This window comes from Podarcis muralis, chromosome 8 (assembly GCF_964188315.1).
Source record: "Podarcis muralis chromosome 8, rPodMur119.hap1.1, whole genome shotgun sequence".
In the NCBI taxonomy this organism is placed as follows: domain Eukaryota; kingdom Metazoa; phylum Chordata; class Lepidosauria; order Squamata; family Lacertidae; genus Podarcis; species Podarcis muralis.
In genome coordinates this window covers 53,788,013-53,815,255 of record NC_135662.1, presented here as the reverse complement: position 1 = coordinate 53,815,255, position 27,243 = coordinate 53,788,013, and the positions used below count along the sequence as shown (strand labels likewise).

Sequence of the window (27,243 nt, the reverse complement as noted above, 5' to 3'; positions counted from 1 at the left end):
GAACTTTCATTGTTATTGTTTTACAGCCAATGTGTACAGTTGCACAGCTAAATGTCCCACAACCTTATTTTAACTATTGAACATATTTATATTGTCTAGCACCAAGGACATGTGTCTACCATTTAAAAAGATTGTAGTAGATACTAGTGTGCTTGCCTTTGCAACAAGTCTAATCTCTGTATCTCACTTTGTCTGTTTCTACCACCCAGATCCATTTTGTATAATGTAATAGTAAACACAAAACCCTCTTTTAAAATATGCAGTTCCACTTTTATCACAGGCTTTTCCACTTTCAAATCTCAAATCCGGAACATGTCTAGTAAAAGGCAAAAAGAAAAAGGATTCTGGACTTTATTGATTTTTCAGTTCTGTCTCTGCCTTTATTTAATCAACTGGAACAATGGTAATAAATTTAAAAAAGTTAACAAAAAAATCCTATACATATCTGCACAAAAGTAAATTTCATATATTTTAATAAAGCTTACTCTGAGCTAAGAGGCATGAGATTGCAGTCTCAGTCAAGAGGATTTACTTTTGAAGAGACTTGTATATGATTGCCCTGTAAGGCTGCAATCCTATGCATGTGTAGTTAGGAATAAGTCACATTCTCCTTAATGGGTTTACTTTTAAGTAGACATCCATAGGTCTGATAATGTGGAAGCTCAAATCAGTAACATTATTTTCTATCAGTCTTATATATATATTATCATGTTATAATTCTTATGTAGTCATGTGATGGCATACTATATGGAAAATGGAGATTAATTAGTTAGGTGTTGTGCTTTTGTTTATTGTGACATTCGTATACCACGACATATCACAAAGTTCTCTAGGTGGTGCAAAATAAATTGTTCTATGGTAGGCTGACTTTAAATATACTTTGGTGATCTTTATTTTGCCTGATTCTAGTTATTTTGATTGGAAATCTTCACCTGTAGATTGCAATGCCAGTAGTTTTAATTGTTCTAGAAGAGCCGAAACACACACACACACACACACACACACACACACACACACACACTGGAATTCAACATCGAGCCATTCCAATCAGTCCATCTGCATTACAGCTTGCCAAATGGATCGATACTCCCTCCTTTCTCACAGTGTTCTGGGGCTTCTTCTCCCCCACCCAGCAAATTTAGGGAATGCAGCGGAGAGGAGGGGGGGAAGGTAACAATGCACAAGTGGAAGTCCTTTCACAGGGCTTCTGCTGACAAGGCTGAATAGGTAAACCCGCCCTGAATATCTATAATAAAATTGAGGGTCTAGTAAACAGGATGCACCAAGGCCTGGGGGCCTTCTTTTGTTTATTTATATGGAAATAATGAAAACAGAGCTAAAGCTTTTGTTGGAGCCATGCCATAGTACCATGGGTCGTCCCCCCACATCCCCCCCTCCACATTGCTCATATAAAAATAGCTCCCCTTTTCTCTGCCTTTATGTAGAAGTAAATTTTTCTTTATTTTTGTACTGAATGCTTGTTAGTGTAGCCCATGTTTCTCTGCCTGGCAGTCTGTACTTTATTAAATAAGCACTCGCTAGTGCATCTTCCTCAGTTAACTCCTTTGGGATGAAGTGTACGACTTTTGTTGTTGTTGTTGTCTCCACAATCAGGAGGAGATATTTCAGGGCAGAACTACTATTCCTCAACTGTGTGTTTTCAAAGCCCTGTGGCAGCGGCTGCTTCACACAACAGGCAGGAGGGAAAGCCCTCATCCAGAGTTTTTCTTTCAACAATCTCCCAGCCACTTTCTTCCCATCATGGATTCTAGGCCTGTGCTCCCTACTGGTAGTGGAGAGCTGGAGAGATTGCTTATGAACAAAAAGTTAAGCACACTGCTCCTGCCCACTGCAACTCCAATAGAATTGTGGGCTTCTGGTCCTTTTGCAAAGGAGAAGTTGCATCTAAGCCAGCCATAGGCAAATTCGGCCCTCCAGATGTTTTGTGACTACAGCTCCCATGATCCCTAGCTAACAGGACCAGTGGTCAGGGATGTTGGGAATTGTAGTCCCAAAATATCTGGAGGGCTGAGTTTGCCTATGCCTGATCTAAGCTTTGAAGAGAGACATGTAGTTATTTCTCCTCTCAGGGTCTGTCCTTGCTTTTTTAATATATTGCTCAGAATTATTGGTATGCATAGCTGCACTTGCTCACAAATGACATTTTTCTTTTAAAAACACACACCACATAAACAAGAGGAAAAAGAGTGCACAGACAGCAAACAAATGAAGAGAATTTCAGGTGCAACAAGGGCGATCCTTGCAGGTGATCCTAAGAAGTTAAAAGTGAACAAAATGCAAGTGAGGATTTCTGATTTGGACACATTCTCAGGATTTCATTGGTTGACACCTGATTAAAGTAACCTTGGCTATGTATGTCAACACTGCCCTGAAAGGCACATTATGCCATTATGCTACTTTAATTCTTCTTAACACTTGGGTTTTATTGGTAAAGAGACTCCAGGAACTACTGGCTGGCTTTTGTGGTCTGAAGCTTGCTGCTGCTGATAAGTTAATATGGGTAGATCTGATGCAGCCGCTATTTCCCCCATCACCTCATGGCAGATGGCTCATTCATGGAATGCACATCGCTAAGGTTTTGTAATGAGAAACAGCATGTTGACCATATCTAACCAGCAGTGCAGTGCACCTTCCTGCAAACTTATCGGGGGAGCTTGAAGAACCTCCCTTATATGGGCAACTTCACTCTGGCTCACCGTGCTAGATCAGTAAATTAAACGATCCATATCTTTTCCCACTTGCTCATGTTAAAGGTGTGCTGAGGACGCACCTGACTGATCCATCTCATCCTGGCTCGACAACCATAGATCTGTAGATGTCACAAAGCCCCGAGGACCTGAGAATAGCTCCTTTCTCAATATCTCTTCCAACCAGCTGGCAATGAGAGTAAGCCAGATAAACAACCCTTAACCATTAAGATGCTTCAGATACTCTGATCAGGGCAGCTTAGCTTAAAATCCCCACCTGGCCACACCAGTTCTGCTAGTTTTAATTAGAGACAGGAGAGAAAATTATTTGTCCTTCCTGGAATACTATGCAAACGCAGCAGGAGCAAGTCTCTCTACAGATAGCAAGTCTTCAGCATTAATCTCTGTTACTCGTTTCCCATTCTTGCCCTCTCCTAGTCAAATATAGATGGTCCAAATACTGACTAGATTAGCAGACAAGACTTCCAAGCCAGAAAACATGTGTCTGTTTGGCATATGTAAATTTTACCATCTCTCTTTTGGAATTTAAACACTGATTATTCCAATTAGACATGAAGCTATTTGTTTCTCAAAACATACAACTATTAAGTTCTTTGTGGGAAGATTTATAACCATATGAGTGGATATGTTTTTCTCAGCCCAAATGTAGTTTTCTGCTTTGGATGAAAGAATGGAAAAAATTCAGTGAGCTTTTCTAGGATATTGGCTGAGTCTTCTGATGGTTTCTTGACCTGCCCAATCAATCTTGTTGTCAGAACAAACCTTCAGTGACTGATGAAGAAAGAGAATTCATCAAAAGTGATTCGCTATAAAGAAATTATGATCTTACTGCTACAGAAGTTATATGTTATTCACCCTTTGCAGTGATTCTTTTCTCTTGATGTATGCAGTCAGGGCTTTTTATTGTGTTCATTTTTTTTTTAAATAATAAACTCCAATTCAGCCTACATTGCTTTTTTCATTATTATGATGAGACTATATCATAAACGTGACAAGACAATAATTTAAACCATAATGTGACCAGGGGCTATAAATTATATGTGCTGCAGCTGCAGTGATGCTTTATCACTTTTGTTGCTAATGGCACTGGCATTTAGCAGTGACATACCAAAGCTCAAGCAGTACCAGCATTCAGCTCCAGAACTTTTCATTTATTTTAGCCAAAACAACATGGAATTGATGGTTTGGAGAGAGGTTTTCAATGAAATTTTCAAGCAGAAGTATGAAAACATAATATGCGATGGTTGTTTCTTTCCCTTCTGTCACACAATTATGTTTTATAAGATAGCATTTGCAATGCCAAATGCACAAATGCAGGCTTATAAAATAGTAGTGCTCTTTTTGAAGCAGAAGCACAAAATATTCGCTGTTGCAGCAACAGACGAACACAGCTTCTTCTCTGATTGTTTCAGCTTGGTTAACAGCAGGTAGTCTCAAGTGGCTGAATCCTGCCACGAATTACACAGTTCTGAATTAGGGCTTCTATCAAAAGAAAAAGCCTAGTGAGGGTGCAGATTCAGGGAGGAACTTTAGCACTTTAACTTCTGGAAGTAAGAGGAAACATCATGTTTTGATATCCTGTTGCAATAGGTTCTCTCTGTGAAATCACCACTTGGAATAATCAAGCGTGCCTCCAGAAGACCTGCTTTGCTTGTGCAGAGGCTGTGTGACCCACTGAAATGGAACATAAAAATATAATTTTAATAATAATAAAGCTGAGGTACTGATTGATTTAGATTATTTGCATGCCACGTTTCCACAGTTGGTTCTCCATTTCCAATTCTTCCAGTCTTAAATCCAGTTCTCCACATTTCTGAAGCTGTTTGCAACGTAAAAAAAAAAAAAAAAAAAAAAATTCCTGTGAAAATTCTTCAGACTTTTAGTGTGAATTCCTCCTAATAAACAATTTTTGTTTGCAGTTTTGATTTTAAAGCAAATTATCCAAATCCAATGTAGTGTAGTATGCTATTTCCACCAATATATTCCTTTTATGCACATTCCTCCTAATTTACACATATTTTAAAGCATTGTTTAGTTGGAGACCCACATCACAAAGTTCAGATAAATGTGAATTTTGAAGGATGGCTGTGTTTTAGTTCTCATGTTGTTTCAGACAGTGCAGATTTGATAGATTCAGCTTCAAATTTGAATAAAATCTCTCACCCTTTTTTAGTCCAAAGTGGGCTTATTATAAAAAACAAAACAAAAAACCAGTGGGAATTGTGGTGGAAGTTGCGGGGTGTGAGAGTAATTCACAACATACTAATAAATTCAAGTAAGACAAAAAAACAAACAAACCATAATTTAACCAGCAGAATAAATTAAATATTGTGAAAGAAACAATCTAGGCATAATACATGAGTACAAATGTGTACAATTCACACATAGCTTTTTCATGTGTTCTTTTGGAGAGAGCGCGCGAAAAGGGAGGGAGCAGGCCTATGGATGAGCAAAAGACAGTAAATCTGACATGATACATAGGCTAGTATGTCCACCCCTTTCCAGTTCTACATTTTAAAAAAAATCATCATACCTGGGTGGGTGGGTGCGCGCACACACACATGCTTATGCACACCTAGTGGAAGATAAGCAATTGCTGTGGATTCTATGTGTTTGCCACAAATGCATGAAAAGGACAAATGATTAAAGGGGTTAGGATTTTCTCTACTGCGCAAGCTTTATTAGAAAATAATCTATTTTTTGAAAGAAAATATTTTCAAATAATGCTGCTTGAAATCTTGAGTCAATTGCACTTGATTAGTAATGTGTGATATGCAGAATAAATACTGCTCTATCTATTATAATGCTGGGGAGGCTAAAGAGCTTGTGGATTAAAGCAAAGTGTTCCATTTTTACAGAGCAACACAAGTAAGAGTTTGATCAGCTTATGCTGCTTTTCTAAAGCTAGCTAGATTGTTCAGGAGTAGGATTCCCTTAACACCAGTTTGTTTGCAACATAATCCTCTCTGTCATGCTTACTAGTGTTATCTCCAGCAGCCATGGGGTAAAAGCTTAGTCTAGCGACTTGAGACTAAGGTTGCAAGTCAGGAACTTTGGGTAATAAAACATACCTCATCTGTACAGCTGTGCTGTTGTCTATCTATTGGTGACTTAATTTCGTACCCCCTAGGCTGAGATGAAATACACTTTGGGAATTGTCATTACAAAGCAAAGTTGGCCAAACATTAAGGAAGATTTCAGATGAATATAGGAGGAAAAACAGGGTGTACATCTGGGGTAGTGACATGGCTATCAAATTAGGTACTAAACTGCTTTTAGTATAAAAATTAGTATAAAAGAAGCTGAAGACTTCTGAAGTTGAGCAATGACCCCAATTAAGTAATCAATCTAACCAAAAGAAAAGGGTAAATTAGGGAGTGAAATTTATCATGATAGCTCCTTTTATGCATAGGCCTTCTGGCTCCTTGAAGAAGGGACATTGAGGGAGAGGCCTCTCTTTTTGGAAAGAGCTGTAGCAGACCCAAACATCTCAAGGACGATTGGGAGAGATTTTTGTCTGAATACCCTGGAAAACCTCTGCCAATCAATGCAGATCATAGTGAGCTAGATGGATCAAACGCCTTACTCTGTCTAGGTCAACTCCCTATGTTCCTATATTCCTATTTGCTTAATTTTCTCTTTTCTTGTTTATACACAACTCATCTCAGAGATGCATCAACATATATGCAGTAGATTCCCCCACCCCTAAAATAGTTGCCACAGTTCAGTTACGGATAGGCTGAAGGTCAAGTGTCTTAAATTTTGCATGTGATAGTCACCAGTAGAAGACAAACTGGGTGTGGGAATAGCTTAGTTTAGTTCAAATGACTTTGTGAGAAGGCAGTCTTCATCCTTTAGCTCTGTGCTACATAACATACTGCACTGAAGTCAGCTGGAAAGACTCTCACTCTGCAGGGCCCAGTGTAGTGCAGTAGTGCAGTGTCAAGCTTAGAGAAGAGAACGAAAGTTCTGATTCTTGCATAGCTAACTGCAGTAGGGCTCTTGGACAAAGCTCTACTCTGCTAGATCTAAGTAGGTAACTGTGGATGAAATTCCTTAGAGGATGCTGAGAGCAACGGAAAAGTGAAAGCCTTTTTGCCTTTGGAACTCCTCCTCTCTCCCCTTCTTTCTCAACCCCCTCATCTTTCTCCTTTGCCTAGCACCTGCTTCTACATTTCCTTACATTGGTATCCTCTCTGAAATATGTGGAAGTCTCATACATTTCATGGGCATACCCCTCTAAATAATCAGAATCAGACACAGGTTATAAGACAGGCTTAGGCAAACTTGGCCCTCCAGATGTTTTGGGACTACAACTCCCATCATGCCTAGCTAACAGGACCAGTGGTCAGGGATGATGGGAGTTGTAGTCCCAAAACATCTGGAGGGCTGAGTTTGCCTATGCCTGATCTATACTCCATAGAAGCAAATGATCACATTCTCTCCCCCCCCCCTTCTTTTCCTTTCTTTCGTTTTGGTCATGCAATTTACTAATTATTCTGTGTCAATTGGTTCCATGTACATTTACATTTTTTAAAAAAACACCACACCATGCAGATGTGTGACAACTCTGAATAACAGTTAAAGCAAATTTGCTAAAACAATATATTGTTTTAAAACAATAACGTATAGTTTATTTTACTATAAAATGATACAGTTGAATGCAGGAAATCTGATATTTAATTTGTACAAATTATGTACATTGTATGTAGGATTTTATAAATTTATTTATTTATTTGAAGTTGGGTGTTTTCTTTTAAGCTGGCTCTTCAACAACAAAAACACACCCAAAGCAGCAAGACACAAACATAAAATGGACTGGTAGGGAGGAGGAAATAAGCAAACTCAGGTTCCAGTACTTTGTTACAAGTTCTTCTAATGAGATCTGGGATGGAAACAGTTCAAGAAGAGTAGATACAAAGTTTGCTTGTCTCTCAACTTCATAAGTGTAGCAGCCCTGCAGCCCTTCTCAATAGCCTTCTGCTGGAGCTTGACAGATTGCTTTGAAACTTAGCTTTAAAAATGGTATAAGACAGTAAATTTTATTCAGATGCACCTGTTTGCATAACTCCTGCACTGGTTGTCTATTTTTGAATACAACTCAAGAGTTTTGGTTTTTACCTTCAAGTCATTTACAGCTTGGGCCTGTTTATCTGGAAGAATGTCTGTTCTTCCCACATCAAACTGCTTGTGTCAGGTCATGAAGCAAGGTTGTACTCCACATGCCCCGCCTTCTGAGGTAGAAACTGGAGATAAGGCATTATTATTGTAGTGCCCTGTTTATGAAATTTCTCTTCTCTTTGCTATTTTTTTATGCTAATCTTTACAAAATAATAATCTTCCAACCAACACTTTTAAAGTTTTCAGTTTTGGAGCACAATCATATCAATATCTATTCTAAAGTAAGTCCCATTGAATTAAATGGGATTTACTTCCAGGTAAGTGTATCTAAGATTGCAGCTTTAATTGTTTTAACCCGCTGCTTTTAAGTACTCACCTGTTCAGTCTTATGGTTGCTTACTTGTTATTTCTGTTTTGATTTGTAATGATTTTCTTCTTATTCTGTGAACTGAATTCGGAAACTGTTCGTAATATATAAAATGTACGAAATAATTAAGTTATGTCAGTGGAACAGCTTTGATGTTTTACTACATCAGAAATTACAGAGATGTTAACAACAAGGTGCTTTTTTAACCCTTTAGAATCCACCATGCTTGAGGAAATATGAAAGGAAAACCAATGTCTTATTTCCAAAGGATTCCTGGGTTCTCAAACATTAGATCTTATACTTTTCCCGTAAATAAAGGGATGTAATTGCAATTGTATTCCTGGTTCTTTTTCTCAGAATGCAAAAAACCACAATTTTTTAAAAAGTACAGTAAAAAGCTTTTTAGCTTTCTGCTCCAGATTCAGTAATACAGAAAGCCTTCCATTTTGATTTTTGTTGTTGCTGTTATGGCTGATTCACACATGCAAGTAATTACTTGATGTGACAGTCAGCAGGTGATGCTCATGCATGTACTGACCGTATGCATATTTAGAGGGAGAATAGTCATCCCAATGGAAATATTGCTCAGTTCCTTTAATAACCCTGCACTTTCCCCAGAGCATAAACACAGCCAGTGTTTGATTACACACCAGTGGATTTGTGGATTTTTTTTCTAAAGGGAAATAATGTTGCTGAAATGCCTCTTGTTCCAATGATGGTTTACACTGTCATATTCACTGTTTTTTTGTTTCATAGATATATTTACGGTTCTTGGACTATGAAATGCAGAATTCTAATGAATGCAAAAGGAATTTTGTGGCTGTCTATGATGGAAGTAGCTCAGTGGAGGATTTAAAAGCTAAGTTTTGCAGCACTGTTGCTAATGATGTGATGCTGCGCACAGGTCTTGGAGTAATCCGCATGTGGGCAGATGAAGGCAGCCGAAGCAGCCGATTCCAGATGCTCTTCACATCTTTCCAAGAACGTAAGGCTTTATCAGGATGTCAAATGATTCAAGTCTTTCAAAAAAACCAAAAACCTTAATGGTGTTTCTTGCATACAGAGTGAGCACCAAAACATGAAATAACCAAGCAGGATTTTTTTAAAATATCCAATTCTCCACAGGTACATGAAAGGATCCCCCATATGGCATCAAGGAACCTGGATTTTCTACCCTTGATATACACACTTGGTGATACATGCATCAGGTCTTATGGCAAATGAGCATAGCTGTCACAGTTTCCCCTTTTTTAAGGGAAATTCCCTTATTCCGAATAGGATTCCTTGCAAGAAAAGGGAAAAGTTGGCAGCTATGCAAATGAGGAGCCCAGGCATACAACCCAAATTCCCATCCATAGCAGCTTGGCTTTGCTGTGAGTTTGCAGAATGGAGGGGGAAGATGGGATGGGGATATGAGCAATGGGTGCTATCCTGCCATTCTCCACACCTGCAATGATGTCCATGTTCATGAGCCATAGGGGAAAGACACTGTGGGGATTACTCTGAAGTCACATTCATCTGAACTGCATCCACTGGATGAGTTGGCTAAAATGAAGTATGGATTTCTAATGCTTATGGTGACCTTTGTAATTTTGAACAAGCTACTAGGCTCCTCTATATTTCCCCATATTATTTATATACTGAGGGTGGTATACAGAGCTTGTGCAAGATAAAACTTGCAAATATTGTAGAATTATAGTGATGTTAAGCATTATTTGTTGATATCCACACTGATACTGTTATCTTTTCCATTAATGAATCATGCTGCAGATAATGAAGTTATAGTTTTGTTTTCATTGTTTAAAGCAGACAGACATTGGCCACACTTAAGTCCCCTGAAATCAATCATCTTAAGTGCACTTAACACTGTAATGTCATCTCTTTCTAAAATCAGAAATACAAACTTTGTAGACTATTTCAGAAGTAGCTGCCATGTCACAGAAGTAGGCCATGTTTTGTGGTTTATAGACATGCAGTGTAATCTGGTTCATACATATTCAGGAGTAAGCCATATGGAGTTCAGTGGGACTTATTCCCAGGTAAGTGTATATAGGATTGCAGCCCTAATGTTCCATCTATAGCTCATAATACTTAAATTCATAAAACTTAAATTTCATGTGCTTCAAGACTACTGAAGTCAGATGGGCTGTACCAAATGTTATAATGCAAGCATATATATGTCTCCTAGGAAGTAAATGTTAATTTTCAGTTATCTTACTCCTAGCCAGGTAAGTGTGTATAGGAGTGTAGCCTTATTGCGCAATCCTATATGTTTACACAGAAGTGTGTCCTACCGAGTTCAAATGGGCTTACTTCCAGGTAAATGAGTACAGAATTGCACACATTTACTGTGCAGGGAGCTCCACTGAAGTCAATGGGACTTACTTCAAAGTAAACATGCACAGGATTCACTGTTAATCAACTTCTTCAAGCTAACCTAATTGTGGATCAACTTAACATAAAATAAAATCTCATTTACCCAACATCCCTGGGTAACGTTTCAAAGAATTTGATAATTAAAATCTGGGATGAATGTAAGCTGCTCCCAGAGCAAAGCAGGAAGAGCGATTGGAAGGGGAAAAAATCCTTCTATACCATCTGATTCACTTAAAGAGACTATTTTAAGACTAGTGGGATCTAAGGCGGAGTTAGGCTGTAAAATTTCCATAATGCATTGGTTCATGCAATAGCCCTGAATAAGGTTGAAATGCATTTCAGTTTATTTTATTGAATAATTTCAAGTTATGTTTGTAATTGTTTATATTTGTGATATAAAATAATTTCACAGTGCCAGATTTATATTCTTTAAATTTGCATTATCTGGGTATGTAGATCCTAGTTGGTAATTAGCATGTCTCTATTGGGACTTATTTACTTTTTGCTCAGGTTAGGCCAAGGGAAAGTGAGTGGCCCAAGGTCATCCAGTGAGTTTTGTGCCAGTAGAGATTCAGTGCTAGTGCAATTTATATAGATAGTTACAATTAAAGCAAAATATTATGTTTAATAGAATAGAATACCTTTATTGTCAATGTACAGCCTGTGTACAATGAAATTAACCGAGCCTCACTCCCTCCCCAAACACTCAGTCTCATTGTACTCTGTGTGCTTGTTGCACAACACACCAACCCCAAAAGTCAGTTGCACTGTATTATTTTCCATTCAGCAGCCTAACAGCCCATGGATAGCAACTGTTGTTTAGCTTGTTGGTACGACTGATTACACTTCTATATCTCCTGCCCGAAGGTAGAAGATTAAAGAGGTGCTGGCCCCGGGGTGTGAATTGTTCCTGAGAATTTTTCTTGCTCTGCTAAGGCAACGATCCCTTGCGATGTCATCTAGCGGGCTCAGGGGACAGCCCATGATATTATGTGCTGTGTTCACCACCCTCTGTAAAGACTTTCTGTAAGCCAACGTACCACACTGTGATACAATATGAGAGGACACTTTCTATTGTGGACAGGTAGAAGGAGGTCATCAATTGTTGTTTAATATTGTTCTTTCGCAAGACCCTGAGGAAATGGAGTCTCTGTTGGGCCTTCTAACCACCTGAGTTATTTTGTTTTTCCAAGTGAGGTCTTCACTAAGGTAAACTCCCAGGAATTTAAAGGAAGAGACTCTTTCCACACAACCCCCTCCGGATATACAACTGGGCTAGTTCCCCTCTCTTCCTTCGAAAGTCCAACACCATATCCTTTGTCTTGCTAATATTTAAGTACAAGTTATTCTTTAAGCACCATGTAGATACTTTTTGAACCTCCTCCCTGTACACTGATTCATCTCCACCTGTAATTAGACCCATTATGGTAGTATCATCTGCAAACCTAATAATTACAGTGGATAGATCAGATGAAATACAGTCATATGTATACAACGAGTACAGGTAGGGACTCAGCACACATCCCTGTGGGGTGCCAGTGCTGTGCTTCAGGGAGGTAGATGTAGCAGGCCCAATCCTAACTGTTTGTGTCCGATCCCTCAGAAAGTCTTTAATCCATTCACAGATGGTAGAAGAAAGGTCTAGTTCCATCAGCTTTTTGATAAGAATGTCCGGAAGGATGGCGTTAAAAGCCAAGCTATAATCAATAAACAACATTCTAACATACCGTAATTCCCCGGTCTCTCCAGATGACTTGCTGCAAGGTGAAAGGCTGTAGCTATGGTATCATCTGTTGACCTATTTCTCCTATGGGCGAACTGATGTTTATCAAAATCTGGAGGAAAACATGTCCTAAGGTTTTGAAGGACCAATCTCTTGAAGCATTTCATCACTAAAGATGTTAATGCAATAGGTCTGTGGTCCTTTAGGCAGTTAGTTGCTGTTTTCTTTGGCTGCTTTCAAACATGATGGAACACAAGCCGTTTGCAGAGAGATGTTAAAAATCCTTGTCAGGACCCCTGCTAGTTGATCGGCACAGTTTTTTACCGCTATCCCCAGCACCCTATCTGGACCAGCAGCTTTACTGGGATTCACCGCCCTCAATGCAGCTTTCACTTGATGGTCATATAGAATAAGGGGCTGAGATTTTGTAGGCTGGCAGGCAGGAGCTATGATACCTGATCTTTTTACCTCATAGTGGGCGAAGAAGATGTTCAGCTGCTCTGCCAACAAATCATCAGCCTTAACCATGTTCCTCGTATTGCCCTCGTAGTTGGTTAGATGCTGCAGTCCCTGCCACACTTGTTTCGTGTTCTTATCAGCTAGGCAGTTCTCCGCCTTAAGCTTATATCGTTGTTTTGCTGCCTTAATGCCTTTCCTGAGCTTTGTTCTTGCCCACTGTATATATCTATGTTCCCTGCCTTGAAGTCAGTATCCCGAGCTTTCAGGAGTGACCTTACTTCAGCAGTCATCCAGGGTTTGCAGTTCCCATAGATTCTAATGCACCTCTCCATTGTTACATTATCGGTGCACACTTTAATATAAGAAAGTACAGTCTCTGTGCATCTGTGCAGATCTTGGTGTTCAAACATGCTCCGATCAGTACTTTCAAAACAATCCTGGAGCTGACTGAAAGCGCCCTCTGGCCAGATTCTAACTGTTTTTATAACTGCCTGAATTCTTCTCCTAAGGGGGATATACTTCAGACATACAAAAGTGAAGAATGGTCAGATGAACCTACGTGGGGGAGGGAAATTGCCCTGTATGCCTGCTTGGATTGGAATACACATGATCCAAAATATTCTTTCCTCTAGTGGGGAAATCCACATACTGTTCAAACTTAGGAAAAACTGTCTTCAGGCAGTTAGAAGTCAAATAACCAAAGGGAAAGAGTTGCCATGTCTGGAATGAAGCAATTCAACTTTAAATAATTATTGTAAATGAGACTGAAAGGATGCAGTTATTTAGCAAAAGATATTGACGCAGTTGTGAACAAATAATATGATTTGGTTCCTTGGGAAGGGGAGTCCCATGCAAAATGATGTTAGTATTTTGAATCAATATTTATCCAACTGAGGGTTCTCTGAATGAGAAGTGGTATTCCCAAGCAGTGGTGTAGCGTGGGTTGTCAGCACCCGGGGCAAGGCAAGTAATTTGCGCCCCCTAACCCGTGGATTTGCGCCCCCTAACCCGTGGATTTGCGCCCCCTAACCTGTGGATTTGCCATAACCCCAGATGTTGCGCCCGGTGCGGCCGGCACCCCCTGCACCCCCCACGCTACGCCACTGTTCCCAAGGTGCAAATACCAGCAAACTGACTAGCATGAAGCTTACCTGTGTTTAAATAAATGCATAATCATTTGACATGAAATCTTCTCTGGCATTTTGTATGTGACTGAGAGCAAGTCTCTGAAGATACCTGTTTTAGAGCATCATATTCACTAAATTTGGACTGGATATTTATTTATTTTTGAATCTGATGCATCCTGTTGCACAGGAATTGTGTTTCTTCCTGTTCCTGTGTGGTGCAGATTGAAAAGTAATTTAAGCTGCTATTCATAAATCAAGCTGGCTTCAGAAATAATACTCTGTATTACTCTGACGCCATTGCTGTTTGTTTATTTCTGTGATTGAAGCAATCCTGAATATCCAGAATCTGATTCATTTAAATCAAAGGCATCATATTCTGTTACCTTAGAAACAACCCTGACGGCACTGGGGGATTCAGTACTTATGAAAAACTGAAGCGTAAGCACACGGTCACCAATTCATGCTTGGGATGTAAGTGAGAATATTTTTACAAGGCTTTCAATTTCAAAAAAGGAGCACAGGAATCTTCTTGTTTTCTGCTCTTGAGAGACCCTCTAAGGGATTGCTCCCACCTCAGCTGTATATTTTGAAACAAATAACGTTTTCTTTATATAAATACTTGTCACCATGTATTATGTATTATTTTGCTGGTTACTAGTCCAGTAGGCACATGCTCTTTTCAGGGCATATGACCATCTTAGCAAAGGTTTACAAGTCACTTGTATTATGGAGCCATATTGTTACCTGCTTGACTGTGCTTTGTGATAAACCCACAGCATTCAGTTTCCTCTGACCACAGTGAAATCTGTATGTGTATTTTGGCAGATCTGGTCTGAAGGACTTAATGACACCATTAGTTGTTTCTGTGTCAGTTGTACTGAATATTAATTGCAAATGATGTGTGCTAGAAAATAAAGCAGATGACTGATATGCCACCAGGGAGGCTTGCTGTATTAATGAGAGCCAAAGTGTGGGAATTTCTGCTTCTGTAGGCACACACCATTCTTCAGGGGACTTCAGGAGAGAGAGAGAGAGAGAAGGTTTGGACCATTCAGAGCAACAGTAGTGGCAGATGGCATTTCACTGTTCTATCAATTGTCTTCATTAACTGTTGCAGTTTGATAGAGCTCAGATAGACGCAGAGGGAGCAGGATGGCAGGGGAAGGCTGTCTTAGCTGCTATTTCAAAACACATTTAACACTCTTTCTTTTAGTAACACCCCAAAACTGTAGTTACATCTGGAGAAATAAGCCCCAGATACTCTTTAACGCTCAGTGTAACATTTGTTATCCAAATGGCCTGAAGAACTGTTTACCAAAAGTGGAATCAGGACTCAAAAATACTCACTAAAGTGTTGCTAGCAGCAGGGTTTGTTTGTGGGTGGGATGCCATGCGAGGAGAAGGGATAAAAACGCTCCAGTCACAGTAGCTCCCTTAGGAGTATGACTGCTGCTGATATTGTTATCATTTTGACACCAAGTTAAAATGGGTTTTCCTGTGCATTCAAAGGGTTTTTAAGTTGGTGATAGTTTAGCTCATGGTGCTGCTTTAACTGCCTTCATTTTTCTTTCTTTATTTAATAGTTGGTCATCATATGACGCTTATCTGATGCTCTGAACTCCACTCTGGTGTCTGTATAAACGTAGGGTTGGCTATAAATATTTAAAGAAAAAAGAAAGGGGGGGGAACCTAAAACCTAAAGGATATATGTCAGCTCAGATGGTTTTAGAATTCATATCCTCCTTCCTTTTTGTTTCTCAGTATTTCTGCTGATCACTAAATGGAGGAAGACATCATCAGTGCATAGTGTAGGACTCTAGAACTTCCCCTTTTTCCATGGAAAAAGAAAAGCCTCTGTGGTCATTTCCTCCTTCAACTTTCATGTATATGAAGCAACACTGAAGCAGTATGGAAGGACACAAGTATTGAGGAATGGGACGTAGGCAGTGGCCAGGAATATATTTGCAGGTGATGTCATATTGGGAAGGGTGCACACCTGTCTGAATGGACATCTGTGGCTGTGGATGAATGCCTGTATTTTTGAACTGCTGTTGACATTTGTGAATGGTAATGGTAATAAGGAATATCTGCTTTGATAAGTGTCTGCAAATGAGTGTTAAAGGATAAAATGGTTTTGTAATTGGGCCAGAGCCCCATCATCAGTCCATATTTCACAAGTATTATCGGCTATATCCAGTGGGGGTTTTTTATGCGGGTACGCGGGGGTACGCATACCCCTAAATATTTTGTGTATCTAAGTTTGGCCCCATTGAGGGACAGTATTTCAATATGAGTAGGAAAATGAGAGTACCCCTAAACATTTCTTTTTTTAGAAAAAAAAAGCACTGGTTATATCAAATCTGGCTCCAACCAACTGCACCCTTTAACACAATACGTAAATGTCACACACAAAAAGTAAAGATAGCTATGATGAGGCATAAGAAACATTCCAAAATCCAAAGTAGGGCAGTATCTTTGTTAGGCCAACCAGAATGTCACAAAATAGGGTGCAAGCTTACAAGTTCTCTTAAATTCTCCATCAGGCTGATTGGTAAACAAAGCAAGAGGGTGAAGTGGGGTATATGAATTCTCCCTTCATACATTATAAAGGAAGCATTGCCAGAGGATGCACACTTCACTCATATAGCTCCTGTTGATGATACTACATAACATCAGTTTCTGTCCCCAGGTTTAATGTTCCAAGCGCTATCTAATCCATTTAACTAAACTTACCATTTCCATGCACTTAGGAAGTTTTACATGTGAAAAACTTTGATGCATTATTTGAAACATTTGTTCCCACTACCTGAAATCAAAACCTATGGTAAAAGGTAAAAAGGTAAAGGACCCCTGGATGGTTAAGTCCAGTCAAAGGCAACTATGGGGTGCGATGCCCATCTTGCTTCAGGCCAAGGGAGCCGACATTTGTCCACAGACAGCTTTCCAGGTCATGTGGCCAGCATGACTAAACTGCTGCTGGCACATGGAGGACTGTGACGAGTGCCAGAGTGCATGGAAACACCATTTACCTTCCTGCTGCAGTGGTACCTATTTATCAACTTTCACTGGCATGCTTTCGAACTGCTATGTTGACAGAAGCTGGGACAGAGCAAAGTGAGCTCACCCTGTTGCGTGGATTCGAACCACCAACCTTCTGATAGGCAACCCCAAGAGGCTCAGTGGTTTAGACCACAGTGCCACCCACATTCCTGATTGAAACCTATGAGAAGTAAAGAGAAGAGGAATGAGGTGACATGCCTCTTTAAATTATGACACTTTGAAATTGTTCTCAAAAATATTATAGTTGTTTCCACCCCCCCCACTTTCTTCTTCCCTTTGTCTGTTTTTCATTCTGAATAATGACAGACATGCTACATCCACAGCTCCCCCAAAGAGCTTAACTTCTGAGCACAAACACCTACACTTAAATATAAAGGAAAATTATTACATTGGTGGCATGGGGATCAGAGGAAATCCCTTTATTAGCACCACAGAACAGACATCCATTCTATTACCTTTGACAGCTGGTTAGCAGTAGTCAGTCTCTTGATACCTATCATTCGAACAGTATTTGACCTTCTTGCCACTTAGAAGGATTGCCTTAAGCTCACTCTTATCTGGAAGCCTAATTTCTTCAGCCATATATATATATATATATATATATATATATATATATATATTGGCGTAACTCTTAAGTTCTCATAGTTTTGCTATCACTAAGAAAATCCAATGCATGCTGAACTTGGAAATGGTTAGCTTCTGTGTCCTTTGTTTCATTTTGGAAGAAGCAACTTCATAAACAGAGGATGCCATTAATTCTTGTTCTTGATGTTAAAGGAAAAACAAAATAATAATGATCTTTTTTAAGCTGAGCACATCAAAATGAGATAATTACCAGGAACCAAGAATGTTTCAGAGCCTCTTCAGGTATACTTTATTTGCATCCTTCTGTAATATCATAGGAAGAGGAACTTGTTAATCTCTTGCATGGAGAAAGATGCCTGAGCTTCCAGTTCACACAGGGACCACAGAAGTGTGGAAGGAAAATGCGTAGCACAACTCATGTGCATATCATCATCTGCATAATGTGAAATCCCAAGAAGGAATTTGATCAAGTTCCTACTATGAACTATTGAGGGTTCTTGTTTTATATGGCTCTAGAACTCTTTTATACCCCTTTTATTCTCCAGCGGGTGGTGCTGTGGGTTAAACCACAGAGCCTAGGACTTGCCAATCAGAAGGTTGGCAGTTCGAATCCCCGCAACGGGGTGAGCTCCCTAGCAGTTCGAAAGCCCATCAAAGTGCAAGTAGATAAATAGGCACCACTCTGGCGGGAAGGTAAATGATGTTTCCGTGTGCTGCTCTGGTTCGCAAGAAGGGGCTTAGTCATGCTGGCCACATGACCTGGAAGCTGTACGCCGGCTCCCTCGGCCAATAAAGCGAGATGAGTGCCGCAACCCCAGAGTCGGTCACAACTGGACCTAATGGTCAGGGGTCCCTTTACCTTTATTCTCCAGCAGCATGAGTTCTTCCGTTATGATCATATTGTGGAAAGGGTCATCCAGAGCATTCATTGCTAAAGCAGCAACTCCATGAGTACAATTAACACTAATTTATTCTAAGAATACCATCTCAAGGACATCACCATTTTCACACATAAACTATTTGTGAGAAAGAGAGAAAGGAAATTTGAAGTCCATTCAAATTATGAGGTCACATTTGAAGTCATTTAGTCCAACCAATTGCTGGTGCAGGAAATCCACCACTACTGTATCCCTGATAGGTGGCTATGTGCTTAAAAGCCTCTAACAAAACCAGCACTTTCTGTGGCAGTCTGATTTACTGCCAATCTGTCTTGGTCCAGCAGTTTGGGAGGAAGTTCTTTGTTTGCTCATGTATTTGGTGAGTTGTCAGAAATAAAGCCCTGCAAATATTTGAAGACTATTACATACTCATAGGGCTGAAACCAGAAATAGAAAGAGAGGGAAACTCCAGTGGACTTGTGCAGTGGACTTTCCTGGCTCCTCTGTCCACTTCATTTTCCTGCATTGTCAAAAAACATTCCCAAGGGTCAAGGGAACTGCTGGAAAAGTGGGCGATGGGGCATGGGGAGCTGCACTGGAGCAGAGAAACTGGAGCAGAAGTGCCGTTCTGATCTTGCAAGATGTATCTTGATCCAATTTTGGATCAAATTCAACAATGTATTTTATGCATGCTAATTGAACAAATATTTGGTAGTGAATTATTGTAGTGAGGAGGACATATGTTAGAAACTCAGAAATCAGTATTTGGGCACCCTTTCCCTGTATAGTGCCCCTCCCATATATTTTGGACTAGAGCTTCCATCGGCCCCAACCAACTGGAGCACCAGTTTGGGGAAAGTTGCAGTAGGGCATGCTCTTCAAAGAGTGACTTCGTGCAGATATAATGCTGATTTTGATTAGGCTTCGATATAACTTCTGAAAACAGAATTACAGTTCATTGTTTGCTGTATTGTACTATATGAATTGAATAGGTTCCAGGAAACACCTTTATTAAATTGGAATTTCACTGCATTAACTTACATTTTATAACATTATTCCGTTCTATGAAAAGATTTCTTCTGCACAGGGAACAAGATTGAAATTCAAAAGCACCTAGATAAATTAGAAGGCTGGGCAGAAAATGAAATAATAATTCAAGGAAGACAAGTATAAATGACTACATGCTAGGAAGGAAATGTATAAAAGTATAAGCCCTAGCACCCCTATAAGGATGACCTAAATCTGAACCTCCCATTACTCTGTTTGATACTTTTGATGATTGTTATTCTCTCCAAGTCAAATTATAAGAACCAACCAGAATCTTCGTTAAAGAATGTGGCGTAGATAACAATCAAGGGAGTATAAAAGATACAGGTATTCATGTTATGGAGGAGAAACGAGACATCTCTTCACCTGTAGCTGCTCTTTATTCCATAAATAGTCAACCACCTACAGAGGTGGATTTAGGAGACTGCTACTGGTTTGGTTGCACTTGGTGCAGAGCCCTGGGGATGCTGCAGGGGGTGCTTCAACAATATACAATGGAAGGTGTATATTGGCATTGCACAAGACATCACTGAAATTTGAGACCCCAAGTTCTGCCACTGCCACCTACCACCATTCCCCTACTCTTCCCCTACATTTCCAGTGTTGGCTTCATAACATCATGTTACCTGAAAAAATTCCCTTTCCCTTTCCACTGCATTAAGTGAGGCCCACTTAGTTTTGCTGTGCCCTGATAGTTATCTGTTTGTGGCAACATGGAGGCAGGCTGGTGGTGCCAGTGTTGTGAAATGCCCTCTCTGCTGAGACATTAAAGGGTTCATCCATATTGGCATTCTCCTGGCTTTTGAAAGGCACATAACCATTAAGGCAAGCAGTCCCTTCAGTTTCTTGACCCAACTGTTTTAATTACTTTTTAAGTGTTTGATTTTTATGCTTTTTAATGGGCTTGTTTCATTGTACATTTTAAATGTGGGGTATTTTAAATCTTTGATTTATTGTAAGTGGTATACAGTAGCAGTGGGTGGAGCACTGGAGGTGGAACTCCACTATTCTCCATGCTTTCAAACACAGGGTGCTGCTGGTGCTTCCTGGACAGAGAGGTGCAAGGCATGGGGAGCTTGGCACTGTGCAGTGGAGCACATTGGAGCCAATTTGGTGCACTTGCCATTATGCCCTCACTCAGTGCTGAGCTCCCCATGCCTCTCCTCTCTCCCTCCGGTAAGTGCCAGCAACACGCTGTGTTTTAAGGACAGGAGAGCAGCCATTCACTTCCCCATTGCTCCACTGACCATGGTAGCTGGTATATATATATATAATACTAATATCAGCAACAAGAATATTTTGTTGCATTGTGTTGATCAACTGTGATCTAGAACAATTTGAAGATCATGCTTTGAGAGGCTCACACTCTCATTCTGAACAGATAAGTTGGAAGTAAATTCTATTGAACCCAACAGAATTTACTCTTATGCAGCCTACATAAGATTGGAAATAATTAGCTGCAAGACACAAAACCAGTATTATTATTATGAAGGTAATAATAATAAAAAAAATCAAATGTGAGATTTATTGCCTATTTTGGTAGCCTTTTGAAACAGTGACCAATAGAGGCTGCTTTGAAATTGGTGTTAATGAGAATGCATTAACTTTAATGTTGGCTCTTCTGAATGTGTATCATGAAGGAACCAAAATGCAATATGTTAGGCTAATGTACTAATTCCAAGAATCTACATCTATCAACCCAGTATAATCTATTTCCCTACCCCTTCTGTATTGTTATTATATACATAATAATGTTTATGAGGTAACACTTAGCATATGAATATTATACCAGTTCAAACAAGATGCTGTTTGTAACTAGTTAAATGTGCATTAAACTGACTTTTGTCCCTGATAGGAGCTAGTGGTTGCATTCACATGTAACACTAAACTCATGGCTTAGGTGTTGTGCCACAGTGAGCCCAGTGGACCAGGGAGTAGCAAAGTGAGCATGAGTTCATTTTCTAGTTCCAGTAAACTATAGTTAAGCTTACTGTAATGTCTGAACAACACCATTGTGGCAAAGATAGACTAGCGGGCAGTAAAATGTCAGTTAGACTGCCACTGTAGCCTCGTGTTAACAAGGGGATAGCTATGATTGAAGAGGTCTTTGATTTTAACTTCAGAATCAAATATATCAAAAGGGTGGTCAATGTTAATTTGTCATTTAGTATACATTTTACCTCCTTTTATAGGCTCATAAATATAGTCTGATAAGACAGTGAGATTTCACCCAAATGGTAGTGATTGTGTTGAGGGAACTGGCTGGTGTAAATAAAAGGCCAGTTTCAGTACTGGTTAGAAAGAGTAGCAGCTTTGAAGCTGAAGTTTATTAGTGTGGAATACTGAAGGACTTAGGCAGAAGCCTCAAGGGAATCAGGAGAAAGAGTAGAGGTTGATAGCTGAAGGGAAGCTGAAGATCCAACATAGGATCTGATAAAACTGGGGCAAAGAGCTGAAGGACATGTGTCAAGTAGTGAGCAAGGCTCTGTGCAGCTGGTTGTTGGGAACCTGAGGCAATACTTGTTGCTGGACCAGTTTGAAAATCATGGCTGCACCTTGAGAGAAGCCTGAAGGACTTCCAAGTGAAGTTGAATAATGCATGCAAAGTCCTCCTAGTTTTGTGACTTGTATGTTTCCTGGGGAAGGAGAGTGATAGGGTGATTAGCAAGGACTTGGTTAGGGGGTGAAATTGTAATTGTGCATAGCTACCTTCTAACAGGGACAGTAACACTATTATGCAGTGCTGTTGTTCAGAGTAATAGTAACTGAGTGAAAATATTAGGCTTTTGAATGGTATACTGTGGAGAAAAAATGAGGAGGGAAATTTAAAAATTGAAAGGTAAATGTTTTGTTTTTTAAAGTGGAAGTTAGCAGTAATAAAAATTGTGTGTGTGAAACTGATCTCAACAATGTATTTGTGACTGATGGGGAAAAACACAAATAGGTCATCAAGGTGGCTAAGCAGTGGTTAACAGGATCCAGACCTGGAGCACCACTCATATTTTTAATCACTGTCCATAGGGAGAGATTTAAAAAGAAACAGCTGTGGGCAAAGGCTGCTGTTTTTCTTTCAACGGGATGATCAGATTAATTCGTATCCTAAGGGCTAAATTACAATTTTGGATCCTCTAGAGTAAGTTTGCCACCTTGTGTCTGATGTTTGCAACAGAACATAATAAGAACTACTGTACTGGATTAAACCGCAGTAATGTCTAATCTACTCTTTTCTCTCTAGTAGTGTTGAGCAAGAAGCCCCTGGGAAACTCACAAACCATCATCTGTGGTTTGTAGCCAACATCTGCTAATCAAAGCTATCCCGCCTCTGAACATAACCCTCTAATTCCCATTTGCTTGCCTTTATCACCTAATTGAAAAGCTTCCACTCTTTAGCTTTTATTTAGAAAAAAACTTCATTCTCTATAATGATACCTAAATTCCTTTCCTAATAACTCCAATGCCGAATCAAAATTCAGGAATTGGAAAAAAGGAATTGCCTTTTCAGCATCCTTCCCATTATTTATTTCTATTTAGTTTGTTTATTACAACTGCATATATGTTCCATAATGGAGGTTCTCTAGCCAGCTCACAAAGCAAATAAGCAAACCATATTAAAGTACACAATTGAACAATGTAAACTATGGCAAATTTATTTTATAAGTAGATAAAACAAAATTGAAGCTACTTATGCACAGGAACTGCATGATCATGCCATAATTTATTGCAGAAGCTTTCTCTGTCCAATAAAAAAATGATTTGCCTGAACTATACATTATCTACAATCACATGGTACATAAATTTAATTAACATTGAGGAATGGTGCAAAATGTGAGCAATTTCACAAAACATGAAAGCATTATACTGATTATGGTCCCAATATCTTTGTTGTACATCATCACAAGTAAATTTAGTCCCAAGAGCAAATAGATGAAAGTAGGGGTTTGGTCTTAGTTGAGAATGGAAAAACTTTTTAAAAATTATTTCAGTTTCTCATTTTTCCAATCTTAAATTCAGTTCTCCACTTTTCTGCAGGAATTTGTGGTGGTGGTGGTGATGATGAATTTTAAAAACTTCATTAATTTTCTGCATTGTAGTGTGAATTTCTTCTAATAAACCCTTTCAGATGCAGTTTTGACTAGTGTGCACATATTTGCAAACAATTTCTCTTAATATAATGCATTTCCCCCCCCCCCAATATTCCTGCCACGAATATATTAATCTTATGCACATTTCCCACCAATATAGGAATTTTTGTAAGCATTGGTTGGTTGGATAACTGCATCTCAAATTTTGGATAAAAGCATTCAATTACTTTTTTTTTAAAAAAAGATTCTAATTATTTGTCCTTGTGCTGCCTGTGGAAATGATAGCCAGTATTACTGTACAATCTAACTCTGTGAGGAGAAAAATGGATTGTCATTCTGAAGGTATAACCTTAACTTAGATCTGGGAACTTTCTATTGCTGAACAATCTCCACTGGGTTGTAAAATTCTCATTGAGGACATTGGATTTCCCTGTGAAAACTGAAATGAAGTATATGGCCTCCAGTAACACTTTCATCTTGGGGCTTTAGTAATATTAGCAACTTGATTCTACCAGTTTGTGAGCCTTAGGCAACTATGCTTTGCCTTCTGCTCAGGGACTGTGAAAATCTTTGTTCCTGCAATATCAGAAGGGCAAACATTTATTGTAGCTGTACTTATTATAAAATATATGTGCTTGAACATGCCACTAAAGGACTCCTTATGACGAGCTATTCAACTCTGTTAGTTCATTGACCCCAATTTTCTCCTACAAGCATTGCATCCTACTGAGGTCAGTGGCGAAACTTACTGCTTTGAATTCCAGAAAAGCCTTATTATTACCCCTTCTCTCCCATACACACATATTCATAATGCCAGCTGGCCATTATAAGAATTACAATTTAAGAAGTGGTGAACCTTTGCAATTCATTTTGGCATTTAATGTGAGTTGTTAGGGCCATGAATTATATATTATGAAATGAATTTTGTGCTGAGAAATTCTGAAGCCTATATAAATGATACAAAGTAAGTAAATCTGCAGTACTTGTTTTTTCATATTTTTCTGTTTCTGCTAATCATGGTACAGAGCTTATTATGTAGATGTTTTGCTTATGCTGGTCTATGACCATAATAAAGGACTTGACTTGTAAAGAGTTACAGAGGACAGAGTGAAGCCACTATATTTGAACTCTCTCTCTATTTAGGACCCTTTATGTTTTGTGGGATTACACTAGAATTGTCTACACACTTTCAAGCCTCTATTTACAATTACATGGGCTAAACACCTTTTAAAAAGAGTTGGAAAATCCAGGTTCTGCTTTACGGCGTATTGGATTATATGACATCTTTATTGGTATTGAAAGGGAGGCTGGAAATACTCTATGAGTCCTACTGATGCGTTTTTTTCTTCCTTTTTTTTAGCCCCCTGTGAAGCCAACACATTCTTTTGCCATAGTAACATGTGTATTAATAATACATTGGTCTGCAATGGACTCCAGAACTGTGTGTATCCATGGGATGAAAACCACTGCAAAGGTAATGCATAAGTATAGGGACATGGAATTAGAAAGATGCTACTTTATGCTCATTAGTGCCATGTTTTCTTTGCTATCAAGTGGAAGTTGACTGTGATGAATGTATGCCACTATTAAATGTGTCCTTCCAATAAACTCATGATAGAGATGGGATGCAGGTAAACAGTTGATATATAAAGATTGTATAGCTATATAGAACAAAGCCAGAACAAGGATTTGATAAATGTAGAGCAACGGGGAAGCTTTAACACAGTAGTGACAGAAAAGATGCACAATTATATGCTTCATGCATCTTCTTTCCATTCTGTCTGAATGAGTTCATGTATTTCAGATACACATTTCCTATCATGGGCTAGACCTAGATACATCAAAAAAGTGTTTCAGAAAAACGTGTTGTAAACATCAAAGTGGGAAATCACGTTGGAGAAAGATGGGACTTCACAGTGCCATCTGGTGTCACAGTGTAATAACGCATATAAAATGCTTTTTCTTCCTAATGTAGCTGAGTCCATGGTATCTGTCCCTTTCAATACGTAGAACACCTCCACACAATTCACACGTGACATGGACTAAACAGACTTGTTGCATAAATTGCCTTCACCTTTTGAAAAGTGGTGCTGATGATGTTACCAATCCTTCATGAAATGGTTCTAAGACCCTGAAACTAATCTGTAGCTGCAGCAATAGCAGCAGCAGCCTACTGTGTCATGGAGATACATTTCCAAATATCATGCTGATCACAAGTAAAGGGTGCCTGCCAGCAAGTCAGCAGCTATCAATATTTGCTCTAAAAATGCATTTCATTTCAGAGCCATGTCTCCTAGGGATATCAAGCTGAATTAAAAGTTGAAACATATTCACAGCATGCCATGAAATGCTGTGTAAATGAATGCCTTGTTCTTGAAAAGTGGCAAACATCACCAGCTTATTTCTTCTTTAATTAGGAAGTATAGTACGGAGGTGGAGAGGTTAACTACCCCATTAGGGAATGTATGAACTCTGTATCCTGTTTTTATTTCCCCTTCAGATATATTCGCTCTGTAACTGGTAGCTCTTAGGACTGGGTTTAGGAGGAATTAGCAGTCAGGTGTGATTAGGAACTCATTGTGTGCAGGTCCCGGACATGTGAAAGCCTACGTCTTTTCAGACATAGTGCCACATGCATAGTTGTTAGAATCAGGAACATGATATTTGGCAGGATCAGTAGGCATGGGCCTCCCATGGAATGCCCTCCCATCAGTTGTCAAAGAAATAAACAACTATCTGACATTTAGAAGACATCTGAAGGCAGCCCTGTTTAGGGAAGTTTTTAATGACTGATGTTTTAATGCATTTTTAATCTTTTGTTGGAAGCCACCCAGAGTGGCTGGGGAAACCATCTCCAAGCATTTATCCATCTCCAAGCATTTAGTCTGTACATGGAGATAAATGTCTGCTAGCCTGATATTTTCACTGAGTGTGAGTAGGGATATAAAGGACAGATCAAACAGGGAATCGCATACCTGGCTGTTAAAATGGCTTCCTTCAATGAAAAGGGTTTCGTGGCATACTGTTCTTACTGTCTGCTAAGCCAAAGTGTATGTAGGTAAGTTTTTCAGTCCTGTCTTCATAGTGCCTTTGCACGGTTCAGGACATCTTACAACAATTTAAAATCACAATAGGATATAAAAGTGCATAGTCAAATAAGTAAAAAAATGCAACAGAGGCAGGGACCACAGATAAACACACCAATGCCTATGTTCAAATTATCACAGAGCTCCTGATAAACCTTTCAGTTTCCGTTGTTTAAAGACCATTCAGGAATGCTTCACAATTTTTCTAAAGAGCTAGCTGTAAACCTACTCTGCACCCTCATCTCCTATCCTTCTGCATCTCCTATCAGTTTGCGCCTTAACTTTACCCAAGGAAGTAATTTAATTTCCACATACTTTTCTACTTGTTTCTGTGTGTTTTGTTTTCTAATATGCTAAGCACATTAAGAGACTTGATTTATCTCTGTTCACAGAACTTAGGGTTGCATTGACTCATTTTCCTTAGGCATTCTAGTAATAAATAAATTATAGTAAGGGCCAAATATTGATTTTTTTCCTTCCTGCAGGGAGAAGAAAGCATCCTGTCACTTTAAGCATTGCTACTTATTCTAAATTGAAAACATTTTTAATGGTATATGATATCACTCTGAATGAATAGAAATCCTTCACCATTTTAGTTTGCTG

The 27,243-nt window shown here is 39.2% G+C and overlaps 1 protein-coding gene across 1 annotated transcript in view; it reads left to right on the top strand.

Annotated features, from left to right (window-relative positions):
- The window catches only part of NETO1 (neuropilin and tolloid like 1), a 101,959-nt gene that overhangs the window by 65,516 nt on the left and 9,200 nt on the right, over positions 1 to 27,243 (top strand). Inside the window, exons 7-8 of the mRNA XM_077933195.1 lie at positions 8,974 to 9,202; positions 24,915 to 25,028. Of these exons, the coding sequence (XP_077789321.1) occupies positions 8,974 to 9,202; positions 24,915 to 25,028 (343 nt within the window). The remainder of the gene's footprint in view (positions 1 to 8,973; positions 9,203 to 24,914; positions 25,029 to 27,243) is intronic.